Consider the following 15,080-nt stretch of genomic DNA (forward strand, 5'->3'; position numbering starts at 1 on the left):
CCATTTACATAATTGAACTCAATCCATCCCTGCACAGGCATGCCCGGGGCAGTGGGTCAAAAGTAAACAAAGTAAATTTGATGGCTTTAATGATGTGGCTCAAGAAATCACACTGCTTTGCAGGAGTGTAATTATATGAGCAAAATCTCTGTAATCTATTCCAAGTCCAGATCAATAATTAACAAACCGCAGTGTGGTTAGACCGAGGCCAGATCTGACTAAATTACAACACCTGCAACCCCCCAGGCTTCCTAGGAAACTTACATCCAGCAACACACTACTAGTCCTCTACTGGCCTTCACATTAGTGCTTACACACAGAGACCTGCAGTATGCTAGGTTTGTTGACACATTACTGCAGACACAGCAACTACAGTTAGAGAGTCTGCAATCTCAAAACAAGTCTATGTTGAATTCATGCCGTGAATGTGTACCACATTTTGCATTGTACATAAACTGTATACACTAACTTGTGCGATCTGTGACGAATGTCATATTGAAATTCGCCAATTCCAAAATCATCAGGAGTGATGAATAAATAAAACAATTCCTCCCGGACCAGCTTAGAGTGGTATGTTTGACTATTTCATCAATACTCATGCCATGTGTTTCTATGCCATGGTAGAGGGTTTATCACAAAACATACACAGACTTTCTTTCTCAACAAGTGAAACCAAGGTCGATGTAGACCGGCTGAATTGTATCATAGACATAAACCCTTTTCACACATATGGAAATCTCCTGAAAAACTCCGGAGATTTGGCTACCCGGAGATTCTTTAGGCTATGTGTGAATGCAAACAGGCGCATTTTTCGCACAGACTTTACCCGGAGTTTATCCGGCCAGACCCCTAGTATTTTATCCGCAGAATATCCGAGTGAGCTGATGTCTGAACGCGGCGCCATATACTCCGGAGGTTTTTCAATTTCAGCCAATGGAAAGAGAATGACGTTTATATACAGTGACCGGCTAAAGTGCCTGCACACGATCACTTCGATCTCCGTGCACGTAATTAAACGGCTGCATTATGTTTTCTGTTCGTCAGTATGTTGTTCTCCTGTCTTTTGTGGATGTTGTCATTCCATTAGATTACACATAGCATTGATATAAAGGCAAATATTCTCATTATAACGTCATGTAGCGGACTCTGTTGCTACGGCCGCTACTTCCGCCTTGTTTATTTACATCACGTCTTACGGCGGGAAATCCCCTGCGCGCCCTCCCCTCTGACAAGTCCCCCGCTGTGAGGAGCATATGTGAACGGCTAGTTTGGGAGAATCTCCGGAGAAGTCCTCCTGTAAATATCTAGATATTATCCGGAGTGCATATGTGAAAATGGCTATATTGTTATCAGCGTGTATTGTTGGTAAGATAATAAATCTCAGAACCTATACAAACTTTTTTGTTTTGGAAACAATGTCACCATTATAGTTTATTCAGAAAATGCATGTTTCACTTTGCAACACTTGAGTAGCTATTTGACAGCTGAGTGGATGCTGGTGCTCAGTCTGCTGATGTACTGGGATGCATATGAATTTGGATTAATTTGCATACTGACAGAGATTTAATTTAGAGACTGCTGGCAAAAGTGGTCAAATCCAACTTTTTTTTCTGCCTATATGTGACGCAGATCAGTTTTTCTTCCTAACAGTATTAAACAGCACAAATCACATGAAATCTGTTCCACAATCATTCCCACCACTTTAATTTGTGATCTGATTTTCATGGAGTACGATCTCAGTCTAAACAAAGTAACAAGTAGTAGATCTTTGCTTTTTTTAAAAAAATTTTTTGATTAAATTAGTATTTTTTAAGCTATTCACATCATCATCCTGAAACTCCTGGCCTCAACTCCACATACTCCTGCATAAATAAATACCAGCCATTTTTAACAAAAGGTCATTTTTCTTTATCCTCACCATCATCTGCACACAAATTTGCTGTCTTCTACTGCACAAAAACTTAAATCTGTAAACACAGACTTCCGTAGTCTCTTGGTTTACTTCAAAGTGACCTCTTTGTTTATGTCTTTTTGAGCATGTGGGCCAAATTCAGGACAACAACAAAAACAACAACAGAATTAGTTTTGAGAACTAAACCTGAATTAGGCTGTAAGGGCTTTGCAGTGGGAGGTAGATTATAGAGCTACCCATTTCAAGGTTATATATACTGGATTTTAGTAAATCAAACTGAAGTATGATGTAGGTGGCAGGCTCATGTCCATTTCCCATTTATTGGCTCTAAAGAGACCACAGATAATATGAGTCCACCAGAATAACATGCAGTGACAAACATTTATTTCATTAAAGTCTTTTGACTTGTTTTCTATTTCATTCTCCCAAGTAAAAGTACAAACTCACTTTATGTCTCTGTATTTTTACAAGGAAAATGGGTCGTCAATGACATCGGAATGACATCTGGCATTACCAGCTGACTTTAGACAATCTTAACTTGGCTGAATGAACTCTCAAATATTTGCACTCATGTCTGTTCCAAAGAAGTACATTTGCACACCTATAACGTATGAGACGGGCATGTTGCAGAAATAGTGTCAGCATTTTTGGTCAGTTTATCAAATATGCTGAGGTTGGTTCAGCTCTAGCTTTGTTTAAAAAAAAAAGTTCAAGTGTCTAATTAGTCCAGTACTCTTGCAAAAGCTGAACTGAAGTCAAGGTTTTCCATTCTGTGAACTGAAAGCTTTGCTTATCAGTATGAAACTTGGTCCCCAGCCACAACACATAACATTTCATGGGTCAGAGAGCCTCTAACAACCTGGTGCCAAGTGGGCCTTGGGTCTGATGACAAGAGACAGAACTGCACGTCGGCCAAAGAGTTGGGTGGCTTGCAGGATAAACAGTCATTAATGTGAAGGAGTACTACTCAACTACAGAAAGTTGTATTAAAACATTACACCAGATGAAGAATTGTTTTACAAATGATCTATCTAGAGTTGCAAATGATCTATCTAGAGTTGCTCTAAAACACAAACAAGCAACCATGACTGAATATAAACTGTTTATGAATGAATAGCTAAGAAGCCTGATAAAGCTTTGCACATGCTTCCATGACAGAGTGCTGTCCTGATTTTAGCCAGAGCTACACTGAATTGGTCGGTCTGGGAGGAGGAGGGAAAGGAGCAGGGGAAGCAACACAGCATGTTGGGAAGTACAGGAATCTCAGGATGTGATGGAGAATTTTCCCTGGCCTAGGGGGAAAAAACCCAAGCAACGCCAAATGCTGACTGCGAGAGGTAAGCAAGTTCAAGGGATGGTATGTCTCAGTCAGAACAAAATTGGCATTTGTTACTACTTCCCTTAAGAGTATTTTACTGATATTAAACTTTTACTTCAGCTTTATAATATTTCAAAATAAAGCTCCCAGAAGCAATTCAGGTCTTTTCTGTTTAAATTTAAACCCCAAATATCATATGCCAGCTGATGTCACGAAACCTGACACTTAATTCTGCAAAAAATGAGAGTGCCAAGAGATGGAGCCGTTAGGCTGCTATTGTTCACTACACGCTTCACATCAATCCTGAACCCCAGGGATTTCTTTTGAATGGTAGCTAGACTCCACCAAGAATATTCTTGTTCAGAAGCCCAACCCAGTATCCCCTTTTCTCTTACAGCTGAAACACAAACTGTGAGTGGATGAAGCTTCTGGCTCTGTGAGCTCAGGCTGTTATGTTTTCTGACAGATGACATAACACAGGGACCTAGAGAACCTGACACTAGCTCATCACATAAAGGCTCTGGCTGGATCCTGAATCTAGGATCCACAGAGCACCAAATGAAGCACGAAGAGCCTCAGAGAGGAGATTGAAATACATTTCATTTCCTGGACTTAACGCAGATATACACACAAATATACATACTCAGATGAACTCTGAGCCTGTCCTTAAAAGAGATGTCAGCCGCAGAACAAGGAATTGATATTGATGTTAATGGAAAGGGTAAAGGTTCAGAAAATAAGAAAAATAGAAAAGGAAAGGTGTCTTTAAATTATTAAAATTGGCTGACTACATGTTTTTCCAACTTATTAACATTTAACTTGTATGTGCTGTACTGAAACATTCACCCCTGCAAAAACACATAACCCTGAAGATCAGTTTGAAAAAAAATGTTCTTCCTTTGATTACCTTTAGGGTTTAAAATCCTGTTGTTATGGTAAGGATCCCTCTTAAGGTTCGGATTCAGGTCACGGCAATGCAAAGTTGCATTTAAAATGAAACTGGGCTGAGTAGATTTTTAGGTGAGGCAAACTGTCTTCAAGAACTTCAACCAAGTCCAGTTGCCTTTTATATTAAACTTTGATTGTCCATGTGCAAGATTTTCCCCGAATTTCCCCTCTGGGGATCAATAAAGTATTATCTTATCTTAAGATACTAGCCCCAATTTGCTCCCAGCAGCTGTACCAACTGTGCATCTGTGTGATTGTGTGAACTGTAAGATGGCATGCAGTGTAAAGCTGTATGAGTGGTCTGAAGACAAATATAAGTAAGTAAGTAAATATTCAATCAACTTCATTTCAAGGGGACAAATCCGCTGCCACATTGGATTTTGGAGTTTGTCATTGGGGCCATGTTAAACTGACTTGACTTGCTTTAGTTTTCTTCAGAGCAGTTCACTTTACTCAAAAAACTGTTTCATTGGTTGAAAACTCAGCACTCTAGAAGCAAGCGTTCACACACAAAAACCCCAATGAGAATGAAAAAGTATATCTCATTTGGAGACTTTGGAACTATATGACTATATTCATCCAAATTATTAAGAGTAAAGTGTTTCTGAATAATGTGCCAAAGAATTATATCTTCACTCACTACCATTAAAACAAAACATTAATCATGTTATGAATTCCTCCATTGTCCACTGTCTGTCCCCCTCTTGACACAATCACTTGGACCTTTGGAACATAAATAAACTACATGATAAATGTGTTGTGATGAAGAATCTGAGCCAACAATACAGTCATCTAGATGCTTGACTGTTTCATGTGCCAGCTGTTTCATAAGGTCCTTGAAATCTTGGCTAACCGGCCCTTACTGCTCGACTTTGCCCCCATCTAGTCTGGCTAAAGATATTTCATGTGCATGTTACTATCAGAGTAGTCACCTGGCATGTACACAGCAGAGGCAGGGTATGCAGATATAGAACCATTTGAAAAATCAACAGGGTTTGGTTAAAGGAAGTAAGGGGCATGACTGCTACAAAAGTTACATGATACCGAGTCAGTAGAAGATCCATTACGATTACACCGAGTCAACATGAATGGATGGATGAGGATGGGATCTTTCCAAGTGTCAGTCTGACCAATCACAAACATGTAATAAAGGAGATTATGAGACAGCACTGTTCATGCATATCAAGCTTGATGGCATGCTACTTCTTTTTATGCCCCCTCCCCCATCACTGACCCTTGCCTTGGCCTGGCCTACATTTGTAGTTTTATAGGCTAGATTGTGGGAAAAAAAACACACACTGGCTTAACCTTGGAACAGCAAGAGTCACATGGACACTGAAACCACAGGGCCAGATGTACGGTCAAAAGAACAAGGAAATATCACATATTCTCAGACAGAAGTTTACTGTGTAACTATGTCATCGGCCGTCACAGTACTGTGAGCAAACACCTCCAGCAATGGACAAATAATGTCCATTGCCAACCTAAGAAAGAGGAGTGTAGCTTCTAAAAAAAAAGAAGAAATAAGCAAGAAACTACCACAACAGCTGAAAAACTCTGCCTAAGTGGAACTAGTGTGTTAAAAAGAGGAACAGTGAATAAAAAAGATAAAGTTGGTAACATCAAATAATAGATCTAATAAGAATCAAACCAGACAAACACAACCGTTAGAATACTTACAGTCTGAACACTGATTCTTGGCAATGGCAAATAAATAAATGAATAAAAAAGCACTTATTGAAAAGATATTAATTTCAGTTCACTCTATTGGTCAACACAAAGCAAAGACAAAGTTGATTTGATCTCCAAGTAAAAGGAATAGAAGCATAGTAAGTGACCCTGGTCTGTTTTTTCCTGCTGTAACACTATGTCTACTTTTTTGGGAACAAAAAAAATAACTTGATTCTGATTTAAAATAAAAGACATTCATTAAAGCATGAAGGTGGAAAACTGATGTCTCATTTCGTTCTAAGATCTGGTTCCTTGTATAAACACAGTAAAGGCTGAGCACTATCCTGCATGAGCTTCCTTTAGACGTGTTTTTCACTGAACAAACAGGAACCCAGCGGCACACCTCAAGGAGTGGTGGGATCACAAAATGGCAAACACCGGCCTGGGACCATATTGAGATATTTAGCTGTTTAGGGGAAAACAAGACTAAGGTTTTATGTAAGTTATTTCACTATTCAAAACAAGAAATGAACTTCTGTTTGAAAAAGGGGCGGGTGAAGAGGTGCTGCCTGAGGACTAAACTGACTGTGGTGCTAATATTAATGAGATGATGGGCTTTGAAGAAAGACACAAAAGAACATTCCTCTCAGAGACACACCTCTCATGTATCACCGTAAATATCCTTCCGAACAATCACGTTTTTACTGACGACACAAGAGCTACTGTACGCTGTACTCAACATGGCATATAACCTTTCAACAAGAGTGAAAGCTCTTTAGATTTGGAGCTTGATATAGATGCTGCAAAAGGTCCTTGGAGAGTAAATCCTGGCAAACAGTATTAAAATGACATGCACAAACTAGTAAAATAGACAATAAATAGAATGTAATTCACACATGAATGTGAGAGAAATACATTACCATGTCTCCAGGGGTCCTTGGGCTCCACCGCACCAGACACTATATCCTCATCTGAAGGAAACGTCACCCTTTTGCCACTTGGTTTGTGTTTGTCATCCCCCTCCTCCACAGTGGGGTACAGTCCAGCTTGGTCTGTCGGGGCAGCTTCTGTGCTGCTAGTCTGGTTCCCTTCTGATGGGCTCTCTGCTGTGCTTCCAGCTGGGACATCCTGAGACTTGGACTCTGAGTCTAAAGTAGTGTCTGAGAGTGATGTGTTTGTCAATTCAGCCTCCAGCACCCCACTCTCATCGAGACTAAGATCCACACCTATGTCCATGTCCCCGCCATCATCCCCTTCCTCAACAAACTCAGCCAGCCTGGCATCCTTTACTTCTTGTATGGTCTCAACTTCAATATTGTCCTTGTGCTGCTCATCATTAGAAATGATTAAGTCAGTGGGATTCACTACTGCAGGAGTGTCTTTGTCACTTCCCTTTGTATTCCCATTAACCTCATCAATTTCCAGCGCATCTTGAGCCTGGTGGTTATCCTCCTCGGCCGCCTGAAGGTTGTCAGTGAGCTGAGGCATCAGGTACGTTTCAGAGGCATCTGTGGGAACAATGTTTTGTATTTCTATGTTGCTGTCCGTCATCAGTTCAGATATTCGGGGTGTGACCCCCTCTGTGTTGTTAGTAGTGTTGTGATCATCATCATCCACATTGCTCTTTGTCTTCACATTGCACAAATCTAGACACTGCTCTTCGATATTCATGTTTTCATTTCCAGCAAAAAAAAACTCAGTCTTTACTGTGCCAGACAGCCTTGATAATGAGTTAAACAGTAACTAGGAACCAACAGACATGGATAAGTTTGTCTCAGATCTAAGTCTTTGAACAATTTACGTAGAAGGGCATCTATCAGTGCCCTTACAGACTGAATGATATTTAAGTGCAATCACAAACTGTATTTTGACTAAATGAAGAGGGGGGGTGATTCAACTCCTGAAATAAAAGTAATCTTGTTAAAGTGCAATTAAACACACTTTCAAAACAAGGAATGTGTGATACACATGCGAAAAAGTTATTGCTTCAGTAACATTTTTAATGCTGAACCAGGGATACTTTTTCAACATCAGTCAAGACAAGGCAACCACCTCTTTTTTTTTTCTTTTTTTTTACCAACCGTGTCCTCTTCTTCTTCTTCTTCTTCTTCAAGTGTGAACAGACAGACCGTCAGCACATTGCCAACAGTGTTTAAGAGTAACAGCAACAGTCAATTGAAACGAACAAGTCATTCAGGGTGCCTCCATTACGCTAGCAAAACTGAGCTTACTGTCCCGACACCGAGCTAATTCAGCTGCATGTATTTTGACCGAGCGAACGTAGGCTAGGTTGCTAAAGTTGTTGCCCAACAATGTCGTCCAGGCCCGTGGAATAAGGTCGTGTGTCTGCTGCTCTGCGTGTGTCCGTCTGTTTCTCCCCAACAAAGTCCATTCTTCTGCGTCGAGCAAAAAAAAATATTCTCCGGCTGTTGCTCTTTTTCTCACCCTCGCATCACAAACCCCTCGACCAGCGACAGCCAGAAAAAAAAACAAAAAAAAACACACACACACACACACACACAGACAGAGGCGTCACAGTCGATGATTCAGAGGCTAGTGTTAGCGCCAATGAACCGTCCCCGGAGCTAACACCTGCTCGGCGCTGATACGGTGGATTAATATGAGATTATGAAGGTATAGCAGCCACTCAGCTCTCAAATGTAGATCCCTATCCGGTGGATGTACCCTGAACCTGTTTTTGTCTAGCCTTACCATTCGCTAGCTTGAAGTCCGACAACTGTTTGTTGTTCACACGTCTTACGTCAGCACGTCGTTACCCACAGGGGCACGTTCAGCACGCGCAGTGTTACAGAAGGTTGCGAAGAAGCGAATACAAGACATTACTTTACAGCACACCGTGGATTAAATAACCTATCGTGTGTTGCTTGATTTGATTTTTTTTTTTTATCCTTCAACTCGAAAAATATGAAATGAAAATGTAAATTCTGGTTGGCGTTTTTTTGTTTTGGATTTTGAAAATTAAAAAAAAAAAAAAAAAAATCTGAATCTGAAAAGACCCAAGTACTTTGAGTTTTTCTGTTGTATGTTTCATCACTACACTGATTTACACAACGAGGAAACTTACTTTCAACGCATGTTCTAATTTTAATAGGAAACATGCTCTCAGCAATTAAAGTTTCCCAGTATGCCATTAAGAGCAAGACAAAAAAAGTTTCTATAATTTAACTTTTACTATATATTCAAGTGTGTCACCTTGTTTTTCTGCTGTGACAGACTTACACTGAACACAGCCTTTGGGTAATTAGTCTAATTTACATTGATTTATTACTGGACAGTCCTGATTTGACTACTTGAGCAGCATCAACTGTGTTGTCCTTACTCTTTTGTCTACACCTACATTTGCGTCAGTAAGAAAGGACACACCTAACTAAAAAACATTTAGTATATAGCCTACAGTAAAACACGCATGTAGTAAAGCTAAATTAGTTAGGCCTCAGTTGGAATTGCATCCAGTGGTTTTTACAACGCAACACCTGCAGAATTGAGGGACGTGTGTTTGAGAACATACCAGATAACCTTTTTATGTTCAGAAAGCAATGGCCCTTTAAAGAGGAAGTGAAGCACTTATGCTGAGCTATGTGGGTCCCTTGAAGTAAAGGTTCCCAACCCCAGGGACACAAGTGCCATGCTAAATAATACACGCTTTAAAAGAATAAACATTTTATTATGATAACATTTGCAGAACACGTTTAATGTTAAAACTCTTGAGACTGGACATCTTTAGCTGTGACATCATCCTTGGGTGCCTTGGTCTTTTTGGGGAGAAGGGTTGCTTGGATGTTTGGGATGACACCACCCTCTGAGATCGTGACCCCTGCCAGCAGTTTGTTGAGCTCTTCGTCATTTTTCACTGCCAGCAAGATGTGCCGGGGGGCGATACGTTGCTTCTTGTTGTCACGGCAGGCGTTTCCTGCCAGTTCCAGGATTTCAGCGGTGAGATACTCCATGACAGCACCCAGGTACACTGCAGCGCCATTGCCAATCCTGTTTGCATAGTGTCCTTTTTTCAGCAGCCTGTGAATGCGGCCTACAGGGAAAGTGATCCCTGCCCTGGAAGACCGGGACGTTGAGGTTTTTTCTTTGGGTGCAACTTTCTTCCCACGTCCAGACATCTTTGATCTAAGTAAAGAGAAACAATTCAGTACTGATTACATAGTAAAGAACATTTACCCCCCCCCTCACAAAAAGTTATAAGGCCTTTTCCAACGTCAATCAAAATTGTTGCACACAGCTCTCCTCCTGTCAAGGGAAAAACCACATCAAAGTTCACCGTCTCCAACTCACCAGTATTCTACACTTCTTCCAAGTCAGGACCACAGCTTCTCACTGAAACACCAGATCTCTGCTTTTATATCATTCAGGCGGTCATTTGGTGATTGCTCACACCTGGCTCCTCTTCTTCACTGAATTACCGTGATTACTGCAATTAGCCAATGATCACACACCTTGGAATAGGTAAGGTGAATTTCACACTGCGAGTGGTGACAGGACACTTAATTAAAATGGAATGGTGAAGAGAGACTACAAATTAAATTGAGGGGGTCAATGAAATTTAGACAGTCTAACATCTCAATCAATCAAAGATTACAGGCCAGAAACTTCAAAAATTGAAATTTCAATAATAGTTGCAAATTTGCATGGATAATATGCAGGTGTTTTATGTAACTTAGAACATTATACCATTCTTAATTATGGGATACTTTTACTTTAGTATTTTACTTTTAATGCTACTTTATACTGCATACTTTTTGTCCTATTAAACGCATCCATATGCTGCTTATAATATATAACATTTAAGCAACAGATGCGACTGAGTAAATAACTATAAAATGTAAAATATTTCCATAAATTCCATCTTTTAATGTTGGTATTCCAAAATGTGCTGTTCAACTCCACCACCAGATGGCAGCACAGACCTTAGATTTAACACACTCCTTGATGCAGTTTGACCTTATTTTGTATTTTACTCTAACGACTTACTTTTAATGATGGAGCACTTATCAAACCACACTTAACGGTGTCATGATCCTTCAGTTTATGATGAGGTGCTTAACTGTGTCTGTCTCCCTCCGTGCCTGCTGTGCTTACTGTTTTTGGGGTGGGGTGGGTGGGGTATTGATGACTCATCTCCTTTACCTTAGTGTACAAGCATCATTCTGTTGCAGTAGAACACACTCAGGCCCATGAAGGGAAACAGTTTTTATGTCGTCATTACTTTATCCCCCTTTAGCCCACGTTTCATACAATCGTTTTTCGAGGTCTGTGCTTTTTAATTTACATATCTTAACATCACTCTGAAAGCAACGTCAGCCACCTGTTTTAAACATATTTTATCTGTTTATTTTTGCTTAAATGATAACCTCATTTTCAAGTCGAAGTCTACCATATTCGTCCTTTGTTGCTTTTTTGCCTTCTCCAATAGGATGGAGGGGAGACAGAGACATTTTGACTGTTTGGATTCACTTTAAAATATGGCAAAGGGCCAATTGCAGAGCAGCGGGGAGACAAATTAAGCAGGGACCTTCCCAGCAGGTCGTCCTTGGCCAGATTGGATGTGATTCTGTTCAACCTCTCAACATCCTTCCCGACACGAGGAGGACAGTATGGGACTCACCAGCTGTCACAAAGCGGCTCCCAGTGCACATCTCTGCGGCTGGGCTTTCAAGAAAGTAGAAGCATAAAGCCAGTGCACGCATTGGTTACCTAACACAATTTATTTGCACTCAGTGGAGACTGGATCACTGTAAGATGTAGTTTTTCATCATGCAAGTTGTCATCATTGAAACAAGCCATTTGTTTTTTTGTGTAGTTCTCCTGGGAGTCTTCATCTGGATAAAGATTGAAGGCACTCTGTATTTATTAGCAACAGTAGCTACTAACACTGAAGTTTGCAGTCTGCTGCCGAGTTAGGAGAGGAGATGAAAGGGGAGCGGAGGAAGCGACCAATTGATCCAAGTATACGATTAAACTCACAGGTTGAAGGCAAAACCAGACATCAAAGCATGAAAACTTCTCTCATGTCTGCTGTGCAAAATCACAGTCAGTTGTATTATATCTTTGTCAAAATTAATTGACAGCTAGTTCTTTGCATCAGAGACATGGACAGGTTAGTGACGAAGAGCGTCTTGCTGTCTTTAGCTGACACTGAGACACCTCGTTCTCTTTTCTCTGAGCAGTAATACATTTGAAGACGTGGCCTTAAGGCGGATAGCGCTGTTACTTTGACTGCTAGTTTTTCCACTTTCCTCGGCTTTATGGAGACTACAGGAGATTGTGCCTGTTTTACAGAAAGCGATTCATCTTCTACATGAATCAAACTCAGGGGTCAATGACTTCTTTCAGACATGCAGACCAGTTGTACGACAAGAGTAATGCTTTTTACGGGAAAAGATTGGTGTTCCATTTTGAATTACGAGCAATTTTCAAAGGGCGTGCATGACCCAACTCAAAATAAAAAAATCTAATTATTCTTTGATGCTGTTAATCTGTTTCAAACAATAATAGCCCATTCTTCACAAACCAATTACCTGGCTTTCATAAATTTTCAAGAAGACAGCAACATTAGCCTCTTATGGTGCTTGACAGCAGAGAAAATGTGTTGCATGCATCTTGCCCAGCTTGCAATCTGAAGTTAATAAAGAGACTTTTAATGGGATCTGTCTGCACGGTAATCGGAGGGTGAGTCAAGATCTTCTTTGATAATGAAACCTCATGGACACCCACAGTGCAGCCCAGTGTGCTGAGGTCTCCGGATCCTCAGGTGCTTGAGGTGTGACGCCTCCTGAAAAGAAGGCCTGTGAAGCTGTGATTGTTTTTCCATAAGTTCTTCTGCAACAGCCTCCTATTGAATAAACAAGAAACAACTCCAAGACAAGGTCTCACGTTATGCTCTGAGTCAATTCTTGTGCTGTATTTTATGTTTAACATAACCTGAGTTCATTCTTAGCTTTTATTTTACATTTTGGGAAATAAAAACGTAAAGGCATAATACCCATGTTTTTATAGCCTACCTGTTTCTTTTCAAAAACCTCCTGATCAACCAACACACTGCTGTGATGTGGAGAAAAGCTGGAGAACACCTGTAGTACTTGTATCATATCATCAGTATCTTGAAACGTTATTCTCAGATTTAGTGGTCTTCTTTTTCACTCTTTCTTAGCCTTCAAATCAACATTTATCAGTGTACAGTATAATGTACTATGAATCTTTTCTAAACTCTTGATGGAGAAAGCAGATAAGTTATCCCCCCCCCCCACAAGTAGGTTGTGGGTAATGATAATCCACATACATGGGAAAATAGATTAAAGTTTGTGAGTGTATGAGGCAGGGGCAGAACCCAAATTCAGAAACCAGAATGATAGTTGTTTATTTTCACATCAAGGCCCACAGTCAGAGTCATCCAGGTAGGAAGATAATACAGGCCAAGGTACCACGGATACAAGATTCTCCAATACAAATGCACAGAACAAGACAAAAACAACACTTTATGATTTGGTTTATTTTACTGGATAGGACATATATCGAGTGATAAATGTGGGGAGAGAGAGTGGAGGTTGACATGAACCAATTCACATCAGAATCAAGCCTGCAAGCAGTGTGACGAGGACCTTCGCCTCAGTAGATGGGGCTCCTGCTCGACCAACTGAGCTTCTTCCAAAGCCAAAGTACAACAAGCGTTACATGTGCTCTGTGTGTTTGCCAAAGCTTTCTTGCTGAGTGGCACAAGATAAGAAATGTCTTGTGAGATGGCCCAGTTTTTCTTTCTCTGTGTGTGATCTCTAGAGCATTGGGTATTAGCTTATATCAAGTAACTCCACTTTCACCAATGTGATTTAAGAAATGACATTCAAGTGATGTAAACTATAGACTCTAAACCTGTCCTCACCACTGGTATCTGAAGAGGTGTCATGACACACAACGAAGGCTGTAGCTGCATGGCAAATGCTATCTCCACCTATCAATCAATCAATCAATCAATCAATCAATCAATCAATCAATCAACCAACCAACCAATCAACCAACCAACCAACCAACCAACCAACCAACCAACCAATCATGTCACAACAAGTGTTACCTCAAGGCGCTCGAGGCAGGATTTCTTCTTTTGTATTTGTTGCGTTCCTGTTGTCCACATTTCCTTACCGCTGAGGTGGAGGTTGCAGCAGGCCGTGCATGAATGAGGACGGCGGTGGTTGAAGGGGAGACATAGTCCGATGGGGGTGGCTGGGCGTCGTGTGGTTGTTGGGACGATACATTCCGACGGTGGTTGCTGGCCGACAGGGACTTCGGGTGGTAGCAGTGCCAGATCACCTCTCTGAAGGTCGGGGGAGCTACGTCTACTCGAGTGCCTGGGCTTCTGCTGCTGGGACGAGGCCTCCTACAGTATTGTGCATTCAGTCCAGACAAATGTATGCAAAGAGGTAGAGGTGGAGCTGAAGAGGGCCGTGAGCCTTCAGAGAAACAGCAACTTCATTTTTCGACACCTGAGGAAAAACTGATTGCTGATATTTTACTAGTTTAAATGAACACTACACCCTCGGCTAGCATTTTACAGTTATTGTTTGTTGTCATCACATGATTGACTTGATGCAGTTTTTAGGGAGCTGACAGAAAAACAACCCAATTCACTGTATGTTGAAGTAACTTTTATCAAGATGAGCTTAAAGAATAAATCAAAATGTCACACAAACAACGTCATATTTCCTCAAATCAATGTGTGGTACATCTTGTGTAGTTGGACTCCTGCTGGCTCTCCTCAACTTCTGAAAAATAGTCATCTGAACTTTCCCGCTATGCAGTCCTCATCTTGATATGTTATTTAAATAGATTTAAGTCTGGTCCTACCCGTGCTTACTATTTCGGGATATTGAATTTTAGAGCGGTGTAGAATAGTCTCTCTTGCCTTCCTCATCTTTTGCATCTTCCTACGCATCTTTTATCCTCCGCAGGTCCTTAGCCAGCTGTGATGGATACCATATGTCCATACCACATGTCACTGGTTTCCCAATAAAAAACATTTCCCTTTTTAAACATTATGAAAACACAGGGTGGACCTGGGGATATATAAAATCAGGGTAGGATTTGATCTGGCACTAAGCACCTGGTGTGTGGGGACTGACCAGAAGAAGACCACCACATATCCACCGCCACGTCATTAGAAGAGCGAAGGACAAAGAGATTTTCCATTATCCACCCAGCCGCTCATCCGTC

The 15,080-nt window shown here is 40.9% G+C and overlaps 2 protein-coding genes across 3 annotated transcripts in view; both read right to left on the reverse strand.

Annotated features, from left to right (window-relative positions):
* Positions 1-8,604, reverse strand: part of ppp1r37 (protein phosphatase 1, regulatory subunit 37) — a 39,383-nt gene extending 30,779 nt beyond the window's left edge. For both annotated transcript variants that reach the window (XM_061046874.1, XM_061046875.1), the window contains exon 1: positions 6,770-8,604. In XM_061046874.1, coding sequence (XP_060902857.1) covers positions 6,770-7,520 — 751 coding nt within the window. In that variant the 5' untranslated portion in view covers positions 7,521-8,604. The remainder of the gene's footprint in view (positions 1-6,769) is intronic.
* Positions 8,605-9,513: 909 nt separating this feature from the next.
* Positions 9,514-10,263, reverse strand: LOC132979885 (late histone H2A.2.2-like). The gene is made up of 2 exons (XM_061045717.1): positions 10,155-10,263; positions 9,514-9,989 (listed from the first exon to the last, which is right to left on the reverse strand). Exon 2 carries the CDS (start codon positions 9,980-9,982, stop codon positions 9,566-9,568), a length of 417 nt encoding a protein of 138 aa, XP_060901700.1. The 5' UTR covers positions 9,983-9,989; positions 10,155-10,263; the 3' UTR covers positions 9,514-9,565.
* Between the last annotated feature and the right edge of the window lie 4,817 nt (positions 10,264-15,080).

The sequence above is a fragment of the Labrus mixtus genome, chromosome 9 (assembly GCF_963584025.1).
Source record: "Labrus mixtus chromosome 9, fLabMix1.1, whole genome shotgun sequence".
In the NCBI taxonomy this organism is placed as follows: Eukaryota; Metazoa; Chordata; class Actinopteri; order Labriformes; family Labridae; genus Labrus; species Labrus mixtus.

Coding starts and splice junctions, on each gene's coding strand:
- LOC132979885 (XM_061045717.1), bottom strand. CDS start 9,982: ATGTCTGGACGTGGGAAGAAAGTTGCACCCAAAGAAAAAACCTCAACG.